Source organism: Tremella mesenterica, assembly GCF_000271645.1.
Source record: "Tremella mesenterica DSM 1558 unplaced genomic scaffold TREMEscaffold_3, whole genome shotgun sequence".
NCBI classification, from domain to species: domain Eukaryota; kingdom Fungi; phylum Basidiomycota; class Tremellomycetes; order Tremellales; family Tremellaceae; genus Tremella; species Tremella mesenterica.
In genome coordinates, this window is record NW_006711227.1 from 172,026 (window position 1) to 196,131 (window position 24,106).

Genomic DNA, 24,106 nt, shown 5'->3' on the forward strand with positions numbered 1-24,106 from the left:
GAGGGAGAGCTACAAGAGAAGCAAAGCACCCAGATCCGAATGCAAGATGGATGAAAAGCACTTGAATCGAAAGAAAGAAAGATGGATGGGAAGAAGAGTGGAATAGATACTGTTTGGGGTGGCTTGAAAGACAGCCGCGTCGGAACCAAACACTTCAAACTCGTTTAAGTTTTACTATGTTCGATTTTAGAGGGCTTTCTCTCCATAATACATGCATACGATAACCACTGGAAAACATTCGGATGCTAATATGCCATATCTTGATATGGAACAAGCTACAATAAAAGCATGAGGATGTATAACGAAGTGAGTGCATGATTTCATACGCGGTGGGATTGGTGGGGGGTGGCATGTGGCATGTGGCAAGTGGCAGAATGGTCATCAAGGAAAAGGTGATACTCGGTTTACCAATTAATCCATTGACCGAATCAGAGCCGTTTGTCGTACCGGAGCAACTGCGCCCCATACCTGCCTTCGAGTCTTCTCTGAGTGCCTCATACAGATAAGAAACGGGGGAAGGGAAGATCAACGTTTCAAACGGACGATTGAATATACGCACGGAAGGCTCAAATGTGGCCCTTGTACCGGTCAATGCAGAGTCATGGAAAAGTTGGTCACACTCTCATTGCTTATCGAGCTTTACCTTCTATAGTAGAACGGAGGAGGGATGTAGAATTAGTCCCACAAGTGACCAAAACTCCTCATCATCATGCATTCCTACGTGATTCTATGGCTACACAGTCTGATTGGCAGTTAAGGGGCAGGGTCTTACTGTGGCTCCCCATTATCTGTTTTGCCATCGCTGTAACCTTTCAGACCGAGCGTGTGGTTTGTCCATTCCGCTACGTTTTGAATTTTCTAGGTGTTTTGAGGTTGAACCAGAGACCAGGCAAATGTGATTCTACAGCCGTAGCAAGGTCTCCTCCAAATGCCCCCCTCAGTCTGTCCAATAGTTTGTTCCTGCCTGAACTTTCCTTGGAGAGAAGATTGCGGGACCAAGAGTCGGATTCAGGCACTGGCAAAGGTTGATCGATTTGTTTTTGCCAAATAGGTCCCCAGGTCGGTAACCAATGCTGGTGATGTCCTATGTAGATTCCTGCTATACGGCAATGCATTACCTCAAGGGCCTGGATCACATTTCGAGAGTCTTTGCTGTCCAAACCCTCATGGGTGAGAGTTGTAACAAAAGGCTTTAAATGGTCTTGTGACACTTCCTTCATGTCAATGGGATGTCGTAAAACATGCTGTTGTGTCCAACAAATTATTACAGTCTTATCTTCCACCTCAAAATCAACCGCGCTAAAGATTGAGAGCTCAAAATTACTTGATTCAGCCGGAGGTCCAAATTGTAGCTTCCTTGGGATATCAACCTGAGATATGAGCAAACATCTTTGTTTGGAAACACTGTCTTCAAAGGAATTTACACACCCATGTTTCAATGAACAACTCCTGAGGCTCATCGTTCACCACCGTCGTGACTGACGTCCGCTCAAATCGTATAGGTTTGTCCTCGGAGGGGCAAAGTGTTGAGCTTCGGGATCGTATGCTATCACCAGAAATGGTCCGAGAGTCCTCATCATTCTTTCCTTGGCTTGTTTTGGCACTGTCCATCTTTTCCAACCCATCTGACACTACAGTGTGCAACTCCCCGTTGTGACTTATAACATCAGAAAATGACTCATCTACTAATGTTGAAGTACTGGGGAAGCCTTTGACCACTCCTTCGCCGAAGTGGTTGCCCGACAACATCACACTAAAGTCTTGCTCTTCTGATCTCTTTATGTGTAGGAAGTAAGTGTTGTGTTCAGGTTGACGATGATCTGCGTATTTAGATGTAGTTGGTTCAGTGTGGGGAAAAAAACTCAGAAGAGATGATAGAGGGTTGACTACTTCTATACATTTCTGAATCTGTCAAACTGTGAGAGGCTGTGTTTGTTAACAGCTATGCAAAAGTGGGAATCCCCCAATTGCATCCATGCTGGTTGTCCTATTTCCAACACTCCCCCTCAAGCAGTACGGATGCTAAGTACCACAGGGTGGACTCGAACCCTGGACTTTTTCCTGCATCACTCCCCCTGCTTGGCTGTCCCTTCCTCGTACACAGAGGTAGGCTCCGACTGTTAATCTGATTGCTGATAATTAGATGATAATGCAGAGGGGGAAAAGAGCATGCATCAATTCTACATGTCTCTATACTTGTCACATTCCACTCACACGCAGTAAACCAGAGACGATCGGATAAAGTTCAGAGGATAACTTGAACAGAGAAATATTCGACGGAAGGGGTAATTATCTAACGGCGGTTCGGCCGTCCTGGCCCGATTCTATCGGCTAACAGTGTTGTCAACCTTTGTTCATCATCATAGCCTTTCACATAAGCTTCAGTCTCTTGTGAGCAGGACAAAGAAGCTTGAGTATCTCATTTGACAAAGGTGGAATGGACAACCTTCACCGGGCATTTTAGCGGGTGGGTTTCTCTGACCCCACCCCCGGAACGATACGGTGGTGACAAATCAACAGGGGCTAAATGCTGAACGAATACCACACGCACCTGGACAGGGACGCGGTCCGAGTGTAGTAAGTCAATGATCAAATGAGCGGAAAAATTCGATACAACATGCATTCTCAACAGGATGTGTAGATCGAGGTCCTCACGATATTTACTCCCTTTCTTCTTCATCCCCACCCCCTTCAACTTCGTCCTCTGGTACTGTATGCAACAAAGATAACATGTCTTGTTTAGCAGCTTCGAACAATGCTCGTTCTCTACTCCAATCTTTGTCCGGATTGAACCCTGCGGATTTCTGAAGATAGGCGATATCTAAGAGTTAGAGATGTGCCATCGAAGGATATCCGTCGGTATAGGAGGTTGGAGGAAGATGGGGAGTGTGGATATATGATTGACATTGGAAAGTCGGATGAGGAACTCACCCATGGGTTTTCGATGTAAGATAGCTTGGGTCATTTTCTCTGGATTCTCCTTATTCTCCCTTACGCCTTTCCTCCGAAGTTGTTGGACTGTTCGGAAAGGGAAGTATGCCTTCATCACCGTGTAATTCTCCCCCGTCTCGCCGAGCACCTGAAGGTTAGCGAGAGCATGAGAGTGAGGCACTATCAACGGACAATCTTTCCGTTACAATGTGTATGCCGGAGTACAAGAAGGGTACAAAGACAGGAGGAAGTTCGAATGGGGAAAGTGTCAACGGCAAGTTCTAGGTTCTTCCATATCATCCCGCTCCACTCTTTGTTCGCTACTGTCACAGCACAAAAGGCTCAAAGGTAGGATGACCGGGTGACAATAACGCTGGTGAGGGATGGTGAAGATAAGGTTAAACGACGTTGAAATGAGCAACTCGCCTGGAAGAAGAACTCCGTTTCCCACTGTAGCCACCTCTCGTTCGAACTATGTTTCTTGGAAAAACTAGCAGAATTGATCATCCTCGTTTCATCGTCTTCCTCCATCACCTCTCTCCCAGTATCTTCCAACAACCGTCTTCTCTGTTCTTCCTGTCTTTCTCGCCATTCTTCCAGATGATTCCCATCTTCATCCTCTTCTTCATCCCCCTCGTCGCCTTCTTCCCGTTCCTGAGCTAATATGTTGAATCCAGCTCGTGCAAGAGCAGCCAAGGCTTCGTCTCCCTCTTCTCCTCCCTCAACTATACCTTCCCGTTCACCGTCCTGCTGTGAAATACCATCCTGCTCTCCTACCGGTCTTCTATCAACCACAGCTTCTTCGTCATCTTCCTGCTCTCCTTCGACCTCTGCATCATCTCCTTCCGCCGCCGCCGCATTTTCCTCATCTCCTGCTTCCTCTACTTGATCATTATCTCCCTCATCCTCTGCTTGTTCCTGCTCCTGCTCCACCTCCGGATCTGGAGTACTAGGCGGAGTCAATCGATCCGGTCGAACCTCATACTCTTCCTCCGAGTCATCTTCATCCACTGAAACGTTCCCTTGATCAAATCCCATCTGACCCAATTCGATCCTTCTCCTCGCCCGATCAGCATTTTTCATAGCTCTCAGCTTTCTCCTCTGTATCTGTTTCTCCCTCCATCTATCTTCTTGTCTCGCTGCAGTCTGCCGCTTCTTCCTCGCATCTTCCTCCTGAGCATGTATCCAAAGACGGATTCCTCTTTGAGATACTTTCCCACTCCCTGCTTTTGGATCTTGGGCCAAGTCTGCCATTGTCACAATGCTGGGATCGATGGCTTCTCCGAGCATTTCGTCTGGCGTGGCAACATTCATCTGTGACGTAGGGAGTTCCTCTCTCCTGATCCGTTTCCGTCTCCGCGGGTCTTTTTTCGATCTACGAGATTGAACATTGCGAGAGGCAGTAGATGGTTGAGGAGTAACACCATAGGTTTCATCATCGAGGTGAGAAGCTTCGCCCGATGATTCGGAACCGTTCAATTTTTCATGTTCACCCTCCTCGGGAGTTTGCGGTCGTGGAACAGCTCTTCGTCTCGCCGATATTCGTTTGGGAGGTGGCATCTTCCTGACTCTTGTGGAACTTTCTCCATTTTCCTGATCATCTTCTTGTCCACGCCCAGCAGTCCCACGTTTGGTCCGCTTCTTTGGCGGAGGGACTATATCTCGTATACTAGCCACTGCCGCCGCTGCCAATGTAGCCGGGTCAAGTTCATCATCTTCGCCTTCCACCCCTGAATGTTCAGAGCCAAATGTGCGCACTACAGGTGGTACTCCAAAGAACAATGGTTCAGACTCGGGAGTTGCAGCCATCACTTGAGGAGGTAAACCAGAAGCAGGTGACGCCGGCGTAGCCTGAACCCTCGGAATAAAACTCGGAACAGGGGTCATAGACATGCGTGATGGTGCTCTTGACGGTGGTGGTGGCGGACGAGGGGGTGGGACAGGAGTGACAGAAGCTCTGGCAGATCGAGAGGCTAGAGCTGACAGCGGTCCTGGTGAGGCGGCGGCAGCAGCAATAAGAGCCGGAACGCCGGAGTATTGAGAGACAGGGGCAGGAGTGACGGACCTTCTGGCAGAAGGGGGTTGAGGAGTAGTGTGAGGGGTGGCCTTGAGGTAAGTTCGGAGGCCTTGAGCTGGCGTTGAACCTCGGTTGGGAACTCTGGAGGGCAGATCACGGGATGGAGTCGAGGCCGTTTGTATTGGAAATTGAGGTGCGACCACAGGAAGGGTAGGTGGTTCGGCGCCAACAGAGGGTATAATAGTCATCCCAGTCTGGTTTGAGACCTCGGTGATGGTTGTCGGAGCTACATCTTCGGTCGGAATGACGGAAGGTATCGCACCATCTGCGGATGAGGTAGGTAATGGCGCTGAGAGTATGGGAGTGGGTAGAGAGGTGGATGGGCCAGCTTGAAGCGCAGGTGTAGCGGCTTGAGAGGAAGGGGTTGCTGCAGGTCTAAAGACGTTCTTGTTCTTTACAGGGGCAAACTTCCTCTGACTCGCTGTTCATCAGTCCAAGAGACGACCAGGAGAGTATAGCAAAAGAGTGACTCACGTAGCCGGGTCGCCATGATGACTCAATATCCGCTACCGCTGTGGACCTTCCCCTCTGCTCACCTCGCTAATGGTGAATAAACTCTCCTTAGTCGTCGCACCAGCTTGATAATGAAATGTTTGATGTCTTGTAAAAGCAACAACGTTATAAACAGTCGAAAATCACTGCGGTTAGCACTCCACTCGTAAGGATCGCTCCATCTGGCGCGCCTACATTCCCCCGTGATGGCCCTGAGAAAGCGCGCGCCTATCTCTTTCACTAATCTCCGATGCAATTGGTGATGGTACTTACTTAGACTTTGACAACGCCATTCATCACAAAACATCATGCTCCGCTCTTCCCTCTTACGAACTGTCCGCCCGGTAAGATGTAGCCCTATGACAGCGGCGAGAAGGTGTGCTTCGACCCACGAACCGACCGTCTCCTCCGGTCCCGGTAATTCGATGGGGATCGATGCTCCGTTACCTCCAGGAGAAGAGATAGACCCTCAGTGTGGGTGTCTTCTCACTTTCCTTTATCCATCACATTCTTCACATCTCTGCTATCGTATCATTCTAGTATAGCAGGCTCTGCCATCACGTATACATCGACCCTCATCTACGTCTCACAAGCGAGTAAGGGAAGTAGGAATGACAGGCAAAATTCCGCGGATGAATGAAGCCTCAGTCTGTCCATCGATACTTACTGATCAACAGTGAATGGATATCCTCAATTACCCTATGTCTCTCTACAGTCTCGCTCACCTTTTGGATGGTGGGATCAACAAGAACGAAAGAATTTCGGGGAAGTGGTGAGGACTTCTGTTTCCTCTTTGCAACCACCTCTCTTTTCTTCCCTCTCTTCCTCCTCTCACAACACTCGTATACGGACTTCATGTAAGAAGTGTTCCAAATGCTAATGATAGGTACATGAAGAAGAAGATCGTTTGGGAATGTGGGGTCCTGACGTCCATCGAATTTCTGGAGGGAGCGCTCTCATGCAGGTAAGTTCGGTGCTATCCTTTCTTCCTGTCAACTATGTCCCTGCTTCTGCTGCTTCGGTATATCAAGAAAGGGAAGAGGGTTCTAGACCCTCCATTACGTCAGGATATGATTGAGCAATGGAAATTGATTAGCAGCTCGGACTAGCTTTCTCCCTCATCGGTTTATTCGCATATGGTCTTTCTGTCACTCGTCCTCAACGTCCAGTCGCTCAGCGTACATACCCTTACGGCGGTCTGGCGGTCGAGTTGGGTGGGAACGCCATCGCCCGCGCGGAGGAAGACGGTATGGATGAGTGACCGTTCATTCTCTGTTTGAGAACCATGGGGAAGAAGGTATGCATGGATCTTCACATGACGTCGACGAGGTCCAGACTCAAAGGCCTCGAATTTCATGATACGTCCTTCTCTCCCTTCCAAGTCCAGACTTTCTCTCACACTTCTTCTCAATTCAGTAATAAGATTACAGCCAGGCCTAGACTTGCCAATCTACCTGCTAGATGTGATCTTGCACAGGATTCGATGACATGTATGTCAAGAGAGTTTCTCTCCCTCTTGACATCTCAGGGGCTTCTAATAGGAACTACCTCTGTCTAGGTCCTGCCTCTCAAGACTTATAAAGGTTTCAACACCCCACTCATTATTCTTCATTCTTCATTCTTTATTCTTCATTTACCACTCTTCACACTTTGAACTTTACACTTCACACCCAATCTTCAATTGTTGACTCACAACCACTTGCAAACTAGAATATGCCCTGGCTTACCCGAAGACCCAATGACCCAGTGAGCTTGGCCGAAGATCGTGGAACGGCTGAGGGTGAAGTTCGAACATTTGCAGAAACCATCTTCTGTTGTATGGACATACTCGGGGCTATCATGGGAGAGTCTATGCCTATGCCTAATACGCAAAATGAGGCCTTACAAAGGATTAACATGAATTGCGCAATCACGATTGCAGAACTATCATCGGCCGCCAACACTGTCTATCGACCCCAGCAGAATACGTCGCCGGAGGATATCAAATCAGCCAAGAATTTGCTTTGGTATTCAACAACCGAGCCATATCTCGAGTCTCTGAATCATATGAGAAAAGTGGGGCAAGCAGCCTTCCCACGGCTTACAAGCGTAGAAATGACTTCAGATGTGCGAACCCGTGGTCAAATCTATGCAACCTTGTTCCAGTCTTCAGCTCATCTTGCAATTGTCTTGATGACAAAAGCTGCAAATGACTATCCGGATCCATCAGCATTGTAGGTACAAGTGCAATCCAAATGGATGGATCATGCTGACATCTCCAGGGGAAGAGACTTTTCGACCAAAATCAAAAACACCTGGTCCTGGATCAAACGTAGAGATTATAGTCAAAACTTTCGGGATATATATCTGCGAAGCGCTAGACTAACTCAAGAAAAGCTCGACCTTTTTTACCCCGAGGATCCTGATTTTGATCCAGCTGGCCTGGCGAGGCAGCCAAGAGACCTTTCCTCCGATTGGATGCATTTGGTTGTGAACGCTTTGGTCACAGGGCCAGAGGCCGTCCCTCCAAGCGCAGTGGGACCCCCCCGGGACATCACCCAATCTGTTATTCCACCCAACATTTCTGTCCATGCCGCCGCCTCGGACACAAGCTCTGTGCGTTCCGAACATGTCGGAGCATGATGTGAGAACTTGCCTTTGAAATCCTGTCATGCACACCACATGACTCGATTCCCACAACACAAGTATGATGACGGAACGATAGGAATCAATGATGATAGCATGATGCATGGAACGATGATGAGAGCGATCAAACACTAACTCTTTGTCTCTTTGCCCTTTCCACCCTTTCCCATTCCTCTGCCTCCCGTACCAATCTACACCTTTCTTCTCTCACCATCCCCACATCAAACCCACCCCAATTGTCCCCCGCTACCATCGAATGATCTTCCCAGCCTGCTCCCACACCCATATCCCACATTCTCGTTTCCGATCGAGTAGACAATGGTCCGAACTGTTCCCCACTCGTGGACAATAAGTTTAGTTCTCCGTTCGAACTCCAATTCCAGACTTCACCCATAGGCCAGACTCCGCCGGGTGGATATGAATTCACAAAGTCGTATTCGATACTTGTCAATCCGGTCATTTGGACGCCAGATGGGGGGTATTGGGTTTGATCGAGAGTGGGATATGGAGCGAGACGAGTGAGGGTAGCGGTGGTCGGTTGGGTATGAAGTGGGATATGAGGTGTATGAGTATGAGGCTGAGGATAAGTTGGTGAACATTCTCTCTTGGAACGTGACATTCTTTTCGTAACCGTCCTTTGTCTGGATCCAATAAGGCCGAACAAGAAGATGAAAAAGATCTCGATGAATGACATTGTTCCTTGTGATGTGTCAGAATAAACTCACCTCGTACGCCGCTTGAACGACACCTTCCGACCAAGGAAGTCTTCCATTCCTTCTATTTTCCTCCTCTGGAGTTTGAACGATAATGGTTCCCGCACCATCCGGAACTGGTCTCACCGCTTCCATGATTATATCTCCCTCCACGTTCCCACCCTCTTGTTTGGTGGTCTCTTCGTCACCTACCTTATTTCCCCCTTCCTCCGTCCTTTTCGCCTGCACCAACCTCGGCCTCGTTGACTGGCCCAGACCACCATATAACCCCGCCCACACCCAAGGTCGTGCATCATCACCTTCCAACACCGACAATCTCTCCTGTCTATATCCTCTCAACGTTTCGTCAAGTGCTCTGCTTTCCTCTGCATACCTCAAAATCCAATCTTCTTCCGTCACTTCCATTCCGCGCAACTTGGCACGTTTATTACCCATCCCGGCATCAGTCCAAGGGTCCAAACCAGCGGTACCGAATTGGGTTGTAGGACCCCCAAGAGTGTAGACTGGTGCAAGAGAAACATTCGATCTTGTTGGGTACTCAGAGATAGGAGGACGATTGTGATGACCTGAAGTAAGAGCGTTTGACAGGATTTCATCTTCGTGTACTGGACCGTAGGGCGTGAAACCACTTTGAGCACATTTGGTGAGAGCTTCTTCTTCGTAATAATCGTCTGTGACCCATTTACCGTCTATTCTCAGTATACTCTTCAATTCACCAAGTGGAGATTTTGAAATTACTCACCCTTGATCAGTCTCGCACCCATCACCTTGAATGTATTCCGCATACACACCATGGTGACCATACGATGTTTCAGATTTCCAGACACGCGTCCAATATCTATCAACATCTGCCGTTCTTCCTCTTTGCATGACAACTTGAGTAGCAGGGGACATCTTCGGAGGAAAGCGAGCGAGTCAACGTAACCGCATGCGCGAGCGACATCGATTGTTAGACCGTAAAGACGATTGGGATTACGTCGATATGGGGAAGTGAAAGTGACGATTTTGTATTCTCGGCCTGTGCTTCAGTGCACGATCTAATGTTTGCTCATGATCCCTTTGCACTTTGCCGATGTACAAAGAGGATCCAAGAATTATGCAATGCGAGAGGGCCATGAGGAGTAGGCGATAATGAAAGACACCTACCGCCTAACAGTCTCCCTTCTAAATCAATTTTCGCATCACCCTTCACGTCATCCGGCAGGACCAACTCGTCATCTCCCACTGTATATTCCTTCCCTTTGAGAGTCATACTACTTCCAACTTCGAAAGTCTCCACATTCGGTCTCTGCTCCCTCCTCCCTCCGCCTGCAGCTTTGACTCTGCGAGGAGTATCGCCATCCGAATCTTCTCCCCTCTCTGCCTTCTCCCTACGTACTTTGTCCCACCTGGCCCTAGCGGCAGCTGCCGCGGCGCCCTTGACGCTGAAGCCACCTCTTCCTGACCCTATACGCTCGATGGTCTTGGGTGGGGGCGTATTGTCAGACTCTCCATCTGCGGATTTCCTGCTGCGACGAGGTGAGGGCGCGGGGACCTCTGACAAGCGTGCTGAGCCTCGCTGTCGAGAACGGGTCGGTTCCACTGTGTAAGTTAGTCAAATATACCTCGTCCAAAATTGAATTAACTCACGTTCTGGAGGTACAGACATGGATAAAGATGTATCCGCGTCATCATCTATAGGTACTTCTTTGTAGCTTACAGATTTTTTCAACTTTGACCGTCTCGTACTGCGACCTTCGGTGACATCTTCTTCACCGCTATCCAGCTTGATCTCGTTGACTCGTCCTCGGGTTCGCTGTTTGCGTTCGTCGATCACGTCGGGCGTGATCTCTGGGTTCTCTTCTTCCCCTACCGCATCGTCGGTTTCCCCCTCTGCGTCTTCATCAAGCAAGACAGGAGCTTCGATTTTCGTCGTTCTTCTTGTGTTTCGTCGGGTGCCAGTGGATAAGGCTTCCGGTGTAGGTAAAGCCCCTACCAGAGGAGTATTCCTAGACGCCCTAGAACGTGTAGAGCTCATTGCTTTTTTGGACTGACAAGTGAAGTCGTTTCTATAGCCGATGTATGTCGGTGACGTTTGAGCGTTATCAGCTGGAGACGGCACTTAAGCCACGTCAGAGGTTTGCCGTAGAGTACGACGCGGTCCGAGCGTGACGCCGATCAGGACTAGGTCCACGGTCCCACCCGACTGCGCCCGTCCCTGAGATTACTTACGATCAGGGTTCCGTGCTTTTGCCCATGTTCTTTCTTGGCAACGACGCACGCGTTGGTTCATTGTTCGAGACATGTTTTTCCAAGGTTTCAACAGCAGCAGCCATGACAGAGACAAGCTTCACAGGAACGGAATCTACTGACGTTGTTACTCTCCTATTTCATCTCAAACTCGATGGACCCAAATTTGAAACAACAAACCCTCGGATCTTTCAAAGTGACTGGAACGCTCATTTGTTACTCTTCCCCTTGTTCAATAGCTTCCTTTTGATAGTTCTGACCCCTTTCAGCAAGTCTTGATCTCGATTTCTTCTTCGTTCACTCTTCCTCCTACAACCCACTAGCAGTACGACATTCGACTGAATTCGCTCTTTTGCACAGCCCGATCTTTACTCGATTCAACTGGACAAACGCTCAACGTCTACCACGTTTGTCAATTTTGGCACGACTCAAACCTGCCGCAATCCACACACCTTCCTTTTAACCAACCTCCGCCTGGCTTGCGGATCAAAGGAACGACTTTGCGGCTCACCATCATAGACTCATTGACCCCGTGCAACCCTTAGACCGTCAAATCTCACTTTCGATAAATCCTCACAACCTCGACTCTTCACCCGTGGCCAAGTCTTGGCGTGGGCTAGCTTAGTGGATAGACTGCATGTTGTAAGACATCAATATCGAAGACTAAGACCAGGGCTTTTTGCCTGATACTCTCTGTCGATCCTTGAATACCACTCCGACTCCGCTCGATAAGTTGAACAGGACGAGTCCGTCTACGACGGTCTCTTGCGTGCATCCCTACCAACTCCTCTCGACTCGCCCAACCCGTCAAACACGATGACATCCCTCGCTCTCCTAACCCTTGCTCTCTTAACCCTTCGTTCAGTCTCTTCACTCTCATTATGGTACACCGAGCCAGGTAGCAGCTCCCCGGCAGGCTCCGTCGCTGGCGACAAAGTTCGAGGCGTGAATCTTGGCGGATGGTTCATCCTGGTGAGTGTATACCTGTATGGCTCGTTTTCTTAAAGACTCCATCGCCTGTCTGATGTTCATGAGGCAGTTGACTCGCTGACCACTAGGAAAATTGGATGATGCCCTCTTTCTTCGGTGTAGCACCATTAGATCAATACAATATTCTTGACGAAGTCAGTTGACCTTTTCTCATATGTCTCCCTCCTTCCGTGGCGTCTCGCGGCATGCTGTTCATACCTAAAAGTAGCAGCACACGCTAATATGGCAGTGGCATTACTGTTCTATCCTTGGCAAAGACGAATGCGCATCTAGATTAACAGACCACTGGGCTACATATGTCACAGAAGATGATTTCATGCGATTTGCCAACTAGTACATTTCCCCTTTGTTCCACAATGAGCCAGCTACTGATTCTTGTAGCTCACTGAATACGGTGCGTATACCCGTAGGATATTGGATGTGGATCGATCTGGAAGATTACGAGCCGTAAGTTCTTTCTCATCCCTCTATCATTTTCTCTGTCCGAAAGAGGGTGAAATTGACTGGCAGATATGTTCAAGGACAATTACCTTATCTTGAAAAAGCACTAGGTTGGGCGGACAAATATGGTTTGGACGTCATGATTGATATGCACGGTTTACCAGGTAAGTCTTTCACACCATCTCTTCTTCCCCTCTTCTTCTCAAAGCCGTTAATGTTGTACGCTCGTCAGTACTTATGGGTTCACTAGAGTTGTTATCTGAACCACAGGCGGCCAGAATGGTCAAGATAATCAAGGTGTCAAAGGTCCTATCGAGTTCGCATACAATCAAACAAATTCAGATAGAGCATTGTCTGCTGTTCAGAATATGACTCAATGGGTTACGCAAGATAAGTTTAACGGGATTGTCAAAGCTATCGAGTTGGCCAATGAGGTGAATATTTTTCTCTTCTGTACTCCTCCACCGTCTCCTTCCCACCTGATCGGTCTCTGCCCCTTGGGCTAACAGGAACCATATCACACGTAAGAGAAATATACTAAAGGAACAGCCATACATACAGGAATATAATCCAGGTGGCATGTTATTCGAAGATCTTGCCAATTACTACGTTCAGTCTTATCAAGTTGTACGAAATTCAGAACATATCATAGATGGTGGACATGAAGTTATGGTGTTTATACATGATGCTTTTCAAGTTCGTCGTCTCACAAAACCTTCTTTCAGATTAGAGTATTGATGATCAGCCTCTCGCCAATTGGGATTACTTCTTTTCCACTGAAGGTCTCGGTTTAAGTTGGACGAATTATGGCGTAGACACACGTGAGTCAAATATCCCTTCGTTGGAGCAGATTCATTGACTTGAAAGATATATACGACGCATTCGGTTCTTCACCAGATAAGACATGGCAAGAACATTTAGATACCATGTGTTATTTAGCTAGTTCTATAGCTTCAGCACAGACCAAATTCCCAGTCGTACGTTTTTATCCCCTGTCCTCTACCCCTACTGCCTTCTCTTCCGGGATCAACCCCCTTCTCATACATCATAAACATGATCAGATGCTGACCTATAGATTGTCGGTGAATTCTCTTTAGGGACCAACACCTATTGCGTAGATTATCAATCATGTTTCGGAGCGGTAAGTCTTTCATAATGACATAAGTCAAAAGCAGTTGGTCGTGTCTGACGGGTCAGACTTTAGCAGATACTATCGCCAATTTGACAGATTACGAAACCTCCCTTTTTCTTCGACAATTTTGGGAAGTTCAAAGTGACGTATATGAACTAGGAGCCGGATGGATTTTCTGGTCACATGCTAATGAATTGTCAGCTCTTATACCTTATTGTGAATGCCAGCTAACGGTTAGTGCTGCTCCATGGTCATGGTCTCAATCAGCAGCACAAAATTGGATTCCTGAAGATCCGACTGAAAAGATGTACGTCGATTTCTTTCCTTCCCTCTTCCGTCTCTTCTCTACTCTCATCCCATTTCTTCCCTTATCTGTATTTTGGTTTTTTAGGTTTATAAAGTCGTACCTATGTCGCCTATCCGTTTGCTCGACTCAACAATAATCTGCCCGTGGTCCAACAACATGATGCGTATAGAATTGAGGTCAAGCTGACATACAGCTGGCCATTCTACTCCGACGCATCATCCGGTTGTTTAGATATCTCAAACCCTATCGCCGGCGACCAAAATTTGCCTTATTTCCCCGGATACGCGAATAATATCTCTAATATCAATATAGACTTTGTGAGAGCAAAATACGCCAGTGCCTCATCTGCCTCATCCACAAATGATAATTCAACTTCAGCATCAATATCATCTTCATCTGGAACCTCAAGCGTGACATCTCCAAGTTCCGGTTCGTCTCCGAGCGCAAGTGCGAGTGCGAGTTCCTCAGCTTCTGGCGCGAGAAGACGAATACGGGGAGAGGCGACAGAGGTGTTAGGGATGTTGTTGCTGGTTGTGGGGATCATGTTCTGAGGAAGTATGATTTTCATGGAATGAGACTATAACATGTAGCTCTGTGATGCCATTTGTTGTGTTTTACATATTGGCTTAGTCATCCAAGTAAGAAATTAATGGGCTGGGTCATGAAGGCTTCACCTCATCTTGAGATGTGCTATTACATGTACCAAGTCACCTCACTGTCCACATATGGTCAGGACTGCCACAATCAGTACTTAGAGCAAAAAACATGACTCCAAGCAGGTGTTGATATTTAGCCTTTTCACTGGTTCATGATTGCAGTCTTGCTAGCTGCTCATGTGTCACAGACCATATCGTAACATCCCCTTACAACCACCATCATCGACCCTCCTTTCACCATCAATGAACCCCTATTCATCATCAAGCACCACAACCCCGGACCACTGAGACCGACTACAACGAAGTTACGAGAACCTAGGGAGTATTAGTCACAACAACCCTGCCTAGCCGAGAACTACAGCGAAGTTAGGAGAAGGAGCTTGAGGGATACAGGGTGGAGAGTAGAAGTAAGTGGAAGCACAACGGACTGCGGCGAAGTGAGCGGAGTAGGACTTCGGGGATATGGCGAGGTTGTCAGGACCAGACGTTGAAAATAGTCTGCGTCTATGAGCTATGGCTATAGGGCCTCGTAGGGAACAGACCTAGTGATGTAGTTTATAGTCTAGTGATGTAGTGGATCGAAGAGACTATAAGTCGATGAGATCAAGTGGCAAAAGATTTGCTAAGTGACGAGAAAATACATTCAGCAAGACATCTACGAAAAAGGGCTGTTTCTATATACTAAAAAGGGAGCGGAGTGATACCGAAATCTACGGAGTAAATGTGGAATACGATATGGGGTGTAAGAGCGAAGGAAGACGGAGATAGATGAGGGACACGGAGATGAAGGAAAAGTATAGCATGGTAAAGAACTAGCGATTAGGTAGGACAGGAGAACGGAGGACGCCGTAGCGGGATTAGTGAAGCGGGGACGGGAACGGGCATGTGAAGTACGACTTCTGTGTACGACTCTTGAGGAACCCGTCTATAGGTACCCGTGATTCTGACAGAGGTACAGCAAAGCTGAACAAAAGAGGACTGAGCGCAAGGCAGTGGAGGGGTTGAGGGATATTCTATGAGGATGTCACAAGCATCGTCTCTTCTTCTCTCCTGACCGACGGTTGACAAACCTTGGCTAACTATGTTGTACTGGGGTGTTGATGTCTCCCTGAGACAGGGTACTTGTCGGGGAACTACGGCTAACTACGCCATGGTAATACGTCAAGTGGTAAACAATAAGGTGATCATTGTTGAACTGCGGCTAACATCGCCGTGGTACGTTGAACTGCTGGGTGGTAGCTCTCCCTAACTTGAAGGTTGTAGCTACTGAATATATCTCTCGCTGCAGACAACAATCAAGGCTCGCTGAAGAAGTTCAGTGACCTGTCAACTATCATACTTCTCTCCTCTGCTCATAGAACATCCCTCAACTCCTGCACAGCCTCGCACTCAGTACCCTTCGTTCAACCTTGCCGTACCTTGCCATTTCCCCTATGTCCTACACCGCTCACTTTGCCTGTTATGATCCTATCATAACACCTTAGTATACTGTACATAGTCTTAGTAGATCCATGTAGCTGTCAAAAAGCATGTGACAAGTCGAGCAAAAGTTGGGGAAGGGTATTTAACCAGCAATCGGCGGTAGGGTTAACCGCCGATTAATAGGCCTTTTCGTCACAGTGGATAACAACACTGTCACGGTGGGCACTGTTTGTCACGCGGTGCCGCGTGACATCATCTTTTCCCATCAATGAGGTTCCTTTGGACATCAGTTCGCCATCAACGATCCAGTTCTCATGAACTTCATCACCCACGAGGGTATTAGGAGGCTAGCTTCGTCGAAGACGAAGTTAGTCATGTAGGAAGTTAGGGAGATACAAGGTTAGGGAGATATGAGGTTAGGGAGATACGAGGTTAGGGAGATACGAGGTTAGGGAGATACGAGGTTAGGGAGATACGAGGTTAGGGAGGTATGAAGTTAGGGAGATACGAGGTTAGGGAGGTATGAAGTTAGGGAGGCACGAACTTCGTCGGGGACGAAGTTAGGGAGGTACAAAGGTCGGGACTTTGGGTTGAACGAAGTTCTGCGTTGAAGAAGTTAGGGAAAGACGAAGTACTTAAGGGCTGAAGTTCCCAGAGATCTTTGACGATCTCTGGTTGTTGTCTTAGTAGTAGAAGTTAGTAAAGCACAAAGTTATTACACCCAGAAGTTATTGTCATCTAGTCATATCTCGAAGGACAGGATTGTCAAAGGTCGAATCCCACAAAGTTATTGGCCGTCGGTCCTAAGGAGTTAACGAAGAACCAGCCCTGTGACACTGTTATATCGAGCCAATGCTGGTTAGTTGGTCCTTGTCACGGACGTCGAACGACTACTCTCTATCAGACCGACGGTCGACGAACCTCGGATAACTTGACGCTTCTAAGTCGATGTCTCACCCAACCAGGAGGGCGCAGACGTCGAAAGGAGTGTAACTACGGCGTACTTGGGCGTAGTTACTCAAACTGGGGTATTGTTCTACTAATGGCAATGTATCTCAATTTGTATATAGCTATCTCTATCTGTCTTTCACTCCTGACAACAATCAAGGATCGCTGAAGAACTTCAGCGATCTTCTCAGCTAATATTATTTACTCCTCCTAGATCTTCACCCAACCCTCTCGCGCGTAGACGTACTTCAACGCACTTCGTCCAACTTCCCCGAGTCCCGGCCGTCCTTCTCCGTCCTTCAACTAACTCCGCCCAACATTGCCGCACTTCTGCTCCCATTGTCCCTATTTCACCTAACTCCACCTAACTTCGCCGTACTTCTGCTCCCATTGTCCCTGGCTCACCTAACTCCGTCTAACTTCGCTGTACTTGGTCTCAGATGTCCTAAGTTACGTGTGGGGTGACGAGGTTAAGATGTGATAGGGGTTTGATGGTCAAAGGAGGGTCATTGCTGGTGGAATCCTTGAGGTGTCACGACGGAGTTTGTGACAGTCCTCGTGACAGATTAATCGGCGGTTACGGGTAGGGTCCTGGGTTCGACTCCCGGACGGCGCCGGGGGTAATTCAGCCCCTACTTGGAAAACCTCCCTCTCGGAGTAAGTTTTCGGTCTGTCATACCCTTCCCAGTGTGAGGGCCCAAAGCGGGGTCCCCTTGTTGGGGCCCCACGTGGGGGTCCAAGAGGGTGCATAATGTCACAAAGCATGTGACAAGTCACGCGAAAGTTGGGGAAGGGTATTTAACCAGCGATCGGCGGTAGGGTTAACCGCCGATTAATAGGCCTTTTCGTCACATTGGTTAACAACACTGTCACGTTGGGCACTGTTATATCAAGCCAATGCTGGTTAGTTGGTCCTCATGACAAGTGTGGGGCATTGTTATACGCAAACTCTGCAAGTGGGAGGAGTCTTGCCCATTCTCCTTGTTGGTAATCAACATAAAGTCAAAGATATTGCTCAAGGATCTGGTTGAACTCGCTCTGTTTGACTATCTGTCTCTGGATGAAAGCTGGTACTGAAGTTGAGCTTGATGTCCATCAACTTCATGAGCTGTTTCCGAAACTCAGAAGTGAATTCAGAGCCTCGGTCAAAACCAATGTCAAGAGGAAGCCCATGTTTGGAGAACACATGGGTGAGGAAAAGCTAAGCTAGCTCTTCTGCTGTAAGATTTGTAGATGTTGGAACAAAGACTGCTTGCTTTGTCAAACGGTCTACAACAACTAAAACGGAGTTGTGACCTGATGACTCTGGAAGAAATTCAAACAGGTCCATGGAGATGGAACTCCAGGGGTATGGTGGTGTTGGTAACGTCCTGAGTTCACCATAGGGTTTATGTCGGCGTGGTTTGGAACGTGCACATTGGGTGCAGGAGTCGACATAATTATGCACATAGGCCTTTAGCTTAGGCCACCAATAGTAGCGAGAGACCAGTTGTATGGTCTTTTGTCGACCAGGATGACCAGCGGTGTTACTGTCGTGAAATTGTCAAAGGATTGTAAGTCAAAGATTGTGGTTGTCAGGAATGTATTGTTGACCATGATAATGTAGGATCCCGTCTTCCACCTTGAAGTCGGATCCTGAGGTGATGTTGATGATAGTCTCCTGAGCGAAGTCATCCATTTCTTGAGCTTGCTTTATCTTTGAACCAAGCTTTGGAGAGATACTAAATTGTGAAAGTACTCCTAAATACTGATGTGGTTTAATCAATGTTTGTTGATTCTATGGACTGTGATCTGGATCTGAACTAGCTCCACGTGTGTGTGGGTGTACGTCTGAACGTCATGTCAACACATCTGGTTTGGTACCTTGTACTCCAGGGCGGTAAATGATCAGAAAGTTGAAATCTGCTAGGAATTCTGACGAATGGGCTTGACGTCTATTGAGCTGTTTTGAAGTTGTGATGTATTCCAAGCTTTGGTGGTCGGTATAAACTTTTGTTTGATGTTGAGATTCCTCAAGGTAGTGTTGCCACTCTTTGAATGATGCGATTATGGCAAGCATCTCCTTATCATGAATTTCGTAGTTCAGTTCCGCCAGGACCATCTTACGGGACATGAAAGCGATTGGGTACAACTTCCCATCCTCTTCCTGTGATAAGATTCCCGCAATGGCAAAATCAGATGCGTCTGTTTCTAAGACCATCTGTGTGTTGGGTCGTAATGCTTGAGGAGATCTGCACTAGTGAATGCAGCCTTGAGCTGATCAAACGCTTGTTGCTGTGGATGAACCCAGCTATAAGGAAGGTCCTTCTTGGTGAGCTGGGTCAAGGGATGTGCAATCTCTGAGTAGTTTCGTATAAATCTTCGGTAGAAGTTGCAGAATCCAAGGAAGGATCTCAACTCGGAAAGGTTGGCTGGGATGGGCCACTCGGTAATGGTCTTCACCTTCTTGGTGTCCATGGATATCCCACTTGGAGAGATAATGTAGCCCAAGAATTCAACACTGGTAGTGTGAAATTCACACTTCGCAGCCTTGGCATAAAGCCCAACCTGTCGCAAACACTTCAGGACTTGTTTTACGTGCTGCCTATGCTGATCCATGTCTGAGCTAAAGATGAGAATGTCATCAAGGTAACAGATGACATAGTGATTTATCATGTCACGGAAGTTGTGATTCATGAGGTGCTGGAATGAGGCGGGGGCATTGGTGAGGCCAAAAGGCATCACCTTGTATTCGTATAAACCGTACCGAGTACGGAATGCTGTCTTCCATTCTTCTCCCTTAGCAATGCGCAAAAGGTTGTATGCTCCTCTGAGATCGATCTTTGAGAATACCTTTGCGCTGCAAAGTCTGTCTAACAGCTCCGGAATGAGTGGGAGTGGATAACAATTTATGACTGTAATTTCATTCAAACCCCTGTAGTCAACACACAGGCGCAAGCTACCATCTTTCCTTTTGACAAATAGTATAGGTGCTCCTGCAGAGGACTCAGAGGGTGTGATGAAACCTTTCTCAAGATTCTCATCTAGGTATTGGTGTAAGGCCTTCAGTTCATTTTCTGACAAGGAGTAGATTGGACCCCATGGGGGTGTTTGACCTTCCTCCAATGGGATCTTGTGATCATAAGGACGGTGTTCAGGAAGTTTGTTTGCTTCTCTTTCACTGAAGACATCACTGTATTCCAAATAATCTTTAGTAATACTTGGTACAGTGACGTCCCCTTGTTGAGAAGTAGTGTAGAGGGTGGACTTAGGATCATCAGATCCTGGGTGAATGGTCATGTTAGACCAGTTGATGACTGGATTGTGTTCTGTCAACCATGGCAGTCCCAAGACAATTGGGAATACACAGGTCTTCAGAACAGGGAGGGACACTTCTACAGGTTCAAATGGGGGTGAAAGGTTGATGATAATAGTTGCCTTTTCGTGGGCAATGAACTGCCCTCCCATACCATCCGATAGGTGAATCGGTACTGCTTCATTTTTCTTTATGTCTAATTTATTTTCTTTTACAAACTTGGAGTCAATGTAATTAGAAGAGGCACCACTGTCTATCAAAGCGCAATGTTTTTGTTTTGAGCCGGGAATGGAGAACAAAATTGTGAAGTGTTGATTGTCTTGGTGTTTTGATGTTTTATGATGTTTTTGGTTATTCCTGGTACTTTGTTTGCTGAATCTGTACTACCTGTATCAATCAGTTGGAGAGGCCCCAACCCATGGGTAGATGCATGGGGCTGGAGCCTCAATCTTTTGCTGAGACTACTTGTTTGTAAGTCTTGTGAGCTTGAGGTGCGGTGGCTCGGTATGTACTTGGTCGTTTGGGTGGGGGAGCTGACGGACACTTTAAGACTTGATGGCCCTGCTGACCACAGTACAGGCAGAGATTATTGTCTCTACGTCTTTTGTACTCGGCAGGGGTAAGCTTACCTTGACGTGTGTGTTGCTCCCTTGAGGTATGACCAGTTGTCATACAAAATGATTCTGTGGGACGTGTGGTGTGACTTTCCTGTCGCACATAGGTGGTAGTCCGAGGGACAAGACAGTTGAAACCTGTGTTATCTCACCTTTTTCAACGTGTCTTTCAAATAGGCAAGTGTCACGGTCCTGTCCTTGACAGACCTGAATGGATCAAAGACAGGTGGACTGCAACTGTTTAGTTAGCTTGGACAACGACAGTTAGTATGTTGTCCGTAGACTTGTGATGTGGTCAGACGACTAAAGTGACTTGCAAAGGATCCGGGCAGGTCGAGATGACGATATGGGCGTGTGTGATGGAGTGGACAGGGGTAATGATGATGAGGGATGTGTTGTATGTAAGTAGTATGTCAAGAAGAGGTCTTTTGCGAGTGGCAAATAATATTTTGATCCTTGAGAAGAAGAAACTACAAGCTAGAAATGTCCTCCTTATATCCTTTTCCAAGGGACTTCTGAGTCGCAAACTACTTGTATGTTTTCAGGTTAGTTCATATGAATTCATGTGAATTCCTGGTCATCTCGTATGAATTTGTGCTCTTTTCATATGAATTCAGGTGAATTCGTGTGAACTCATGTGAATTCGTATGAATTCGGGTGAACTCATGTGAATTCGGGTGAACTCGTGTGAATTCAGGTGAACTCGTGTGAATTCGTATGAATTCGTATGAAAAGTATGAAATTCCCTGAATTATGGGTCACGGCTTCACCGGGTCGTGACAGCGAGTGTCAATCTGAATAGCAGCATCCTGCAATTTTTGTTGAGATCATGGGGACGCCCAATGCGAGCCAATTCGTCTTTGATGGGATCTATCAGACCCCTGTAGAATTGGGCTGCCTTGGCTTCGTCATTCCACTTCACCAGAACTGTGTACCTCATGAAGTCAGCCAAATAGGCTGCTACAGAGCCACGCTGTTTCAAAGCGTACAACTGTCGTTCAGCAGTTGCTACTTCATCTGAATCTCCAAAGGTTTTCTTCAATTTTTCACAGAAGAGTTTGAAGTTACTCATGTGGAGTGGTTGGGGGTTTGTCGTGACCATTGGTCAAAACCATAAGAAAGCGGTGTCACATAGGAATGATCCAGCGTAGTATACCTTTGAAACTTCTGTAGGGAAGCGGTTTGGTTGTAGGTTCAAAACCAAAGTGACTTGTGTGTGATGAATGTTGATAGCTTGTTACATTACCCATGAAAGAACTCAGGTGCAGCAACCTTTGGTTCCGAGGTTCTCCCAACACTGTTGATTGTTGTTGAGGGTGATTGCTCCCTGGTGTTGTCTGGAGGACCAGGAGTAGCATTGGCTACAGTTGAACTGGCAGCCCCAAGGTTGGGGTTGACAATTGGTTGTCCATTCTCACCAACAGTAGGAGCAGGGAGCAGAGTAAGTTCTGCAACCCTGTTACTAAGGTTGGTGTTCTCTTGTTGAAGTTGTTCTTGGGTGGAAAGGGCCTCGGCTAATCTTGCTTCAAGGTTGGCACAGGTGGGTTGCCGTGGATTACCAGATATAATAATGACCAGTCACAAGCGTGAAGGATCAAATTATACTGTTACGAACCGTCCAACGTAGACCTCACTGACGTAAGACAATTGGAAAGTGAAGGTTTACAAGGGGTGTGACTACGAGGAATGAAGTAGTCAATACCTGTGAATTGGTTGAAGGTGGTGAATCAACTTGGAAGGATCCGGCAAGTTGTGCAAGTTTCTTGAAGAAATAAGTAAGCTAGTTATTGGGTTGAGGTCAAGTGAAGTAACTTTTGATAATTTGCTCCTTGGGGAAAAGATGGCCAGGAAGGCCAGCTTTTATCCTTTTCGGCCTCCTCCAAAGAACCCCTGTCTGGGTGGCAAATCTACCTTTGAGCGGATCGTGAACCAGTTCTATGAGGTTCTCCGCACCCCTTCTAGGTGTTCACTTACAGAACCCATTCTAAGAGCAACTTGTCGAGCCCGTTCTAAGAGTAGCTCGCCGAACCCCTTCTAAGAGGTGGTTCAATCTTGGGTTCTTAGAAGTCCTTCTTAGAAGCGGTCCTTTGGTGGCACTCCCCTTGGCTACAAGGATCTACTAAGACTATGTACAGTATACTAAGGTGTTATGATAGGCTCATAATATCGCCGCACTTTGTCTCACTTCCTCCACTCTACTCTGTGTCCCTTGGTCTCCTTCTCCTAACTTCGCCGTAGTTCTCCGCCAGGCGGGGTTGTTGTGACAAATGCTCCCTAGGTTCTCGTAACTTTGTCGTAGTTGGTCTCAGTCGTTCAGGGTTGTGGTGGTTGATGACGGATATGGGTTCAGTGATGGTGAAAGGAGGGTCGATGATGGTGGTTGTCAGGGGATGTTACGATATGGTTTGTGACAAGTTGAGAGATGTTGTACAAGGAGAGCAGAGAGGTATAGATAGTTGATAGATCACTGAACTTCTTCAGCAATCCTTGATTGTTGTCAGCAGCGAGAGATATATTCCATAGCTACAACTTTCGAGTTAGGGAGAGCTACCATCCAGCAGTTCAACTTAACACAGCAATGTTAGCCGCAGTTCCACGACGGTCACCTTATCGTTTACCACTCAACATATTACTATGGTGTAATTAGCCGTAGTTCCCCAACAAAGACCCTGTTTCTGCAAGACGTCAACACCCCAGTACGACATAGTCAGCCAATGCTTGTCGACCATCGTTGAGTAGAAAAGAAGCAACAATGTTTGTGACAGATCAAGAACAATAAAGCTAAGCCAAAGCGGGTCAGGGGTAAGTGTTCCAGATGTGTTTCAAGTATGGGAACATGGGTGTCATAACTCTCAAATATCTGTAAATACCACATGCATATCATCCACTCAAGTCCAGTCAACTTTACTCAACTCGTCTCAATTCGTTCCATCGTACGACATGTGGATCACCATTCAACCTCAATCACCCTCCATTCACTGAGTCAACCTGACTCAACATTGTATACATCAATCACGTCATCTGTCGTCATCCCAAGCTCCAGCCAACATGTACAAGATTCCGCTCAGACCGGACGAACGTATAAGCGAGGGTACCTCGGGAGCAATATTAGCCTCAAATTGTACAATCAGGTGTAAGATGGGGGGTAACCCCACTAGCAAGGAGGAATTCAGGTATGAGCTTTGAGCCCTTTGCTGCGTACTGTACGGTCGTGTCACAAGACATACTAACCAG

General features: G+C 47.3%; 6 protein-coding genes across 6 annotated transcripts; 3 read left to right on the forward strand and 3 right to left on the reverse strand.

Moving 5' to 3' along the window:
* Positions 1–842: 842 nt before the first annotated feature.
* TREMEDRAFT_60864 (uncharacterized protein) lies at positions 843–1,611 on the reverse strand (the record flags this gene model as incomplete). The annotated part of the gene is made up of 2 exons (XM_007003358.1): positions 843–1,370; positions 1,429–1,611. 2 exons carry the CDS (start codon positions 1,609–1,611, stop codon positions 843–845), a joined length of 711 nt encoding a protein of 236 aa, XP_007003420.1.
* Positions 1,612–2,597: 986 nt separating this feature from the next.
* TREMEDRAFT_73439 (uncharacterized protein) lies at positions 2,598–5,564 on the reverse strand. Its single transcript, XM_007003667.1, has 4 exons — positions 5,483–5,564; positions 3,304–5,429; positions 2,932–3,079; positions 2,598–2,821 (listed from the first exon to the last, which is right to left on the reverse strand). The coding sequence occupies exons 1-4, from the start codon at positions 5,496–5,498 to the stop codon at positions 2,661–2,663; spliced, it is 2,451 nt and encodes an 816-aa protein (XP_007003729.1). The 5' UTR covers positions 5,499–5,564; the 3' UTR covers positions 2,598–2,660.
* A 244-nt stretch (positions 5,565–5,808) lies between these two features.
* On the forward strand, positions 5,809–6,761 carry TREMEDRAFT_28706 (uncharacterized protein; the record flags this gene model as incomplete). Its single annotated transcript, XM_007003145.1, has 4 exons — positions 5,809–5,974; positions 6,178–6,272; positions 6,387–6,473; positions 6,597–6,761. 4 exons carry the CDS (start codon positions 5,809–5,811, stop codon positions 6,759–6,761), a joined length of 513 nt encoding a protein of 170 aa, XP_007003207.1.
* A 1,126-nt stretch (positions 6,762–7,887) lies between these two features.
* Positions 7,888–11,122, reverse strand: TREMEDRAFT_60867 (uncharacterized protein; the record flags this gene model as incomplete). The annotated part of the gene is made up of 7 exons (XM_007003359.1): positions 7,888–8,145; positions 8,262–8,702; positions 8,851–9,527; positions 9,581–9,856; positions 9,985–10,419; positions 10,468–10,926; positions 11,050–11,122. The coding sequence occupies 7 exons, from the start codon at positions 11,120–11,122 to the stop codon at positions 7,888–7,890; spliced, it is 2,619 nt and encodes an 872-aa protein (XP_007003421.1).
* Positions 11,123–11,215: 93 nt separating this feature from the next.
* TREMEDRAFT_43106 (uncharacterized protein) lies at positions 11,216–14,488 on the forward strand (the record flags this gene model as incomplete). The annotated part of the gene is made up of 13 exons (XM_007003268.1): positions 11,216–12,039; positions 12,126–12,191; positions 12,287–12,390; positions 12,439–12,504; positions 12,568–12,662; positions 12,769–12,932; positions 13,048–13,194; positions 13,244–13,319; positions 13,366–13,475; positions 13,574–13,639; positions 13,696–13,826; positions 13,869–13,937; positions 14,131–14,488. The coding sequence occupies exons 1-13, from the start codon at positions 11,884–11,886 to the stop codon at positions 14,486–14,488; spliced, it is 1,608 nt and encodes a 535-aa protein (XP_007003330.1). The 5' UTR covers positions 11,216–11,883.
* Positions 14,489–21,210: 6,722 nt separating this feature from the next.
* Positions 21,211–23,332, forward strand: TREMEDRAFT_60870 (uncharacterized protein; the record flags this gene model as incomplete). The annotated part of the gene is made up of 4 exons (XM_007003360.1): positions 21,211–21,273; positions 21,354–21,417; positions 22,141–22,313; positions 23,111–23,332. The coding sequence occupies 4 exons, from the start codon at positions 21,211–21,213 to the stop codon at positions 23,330–23,332; spliced, it is 522 nt and encodes a 173-aa protein (XP_007003422.1).
* Between the last annotated feature and the right edge of the window lie 774 nt (positions 23,333–24,106).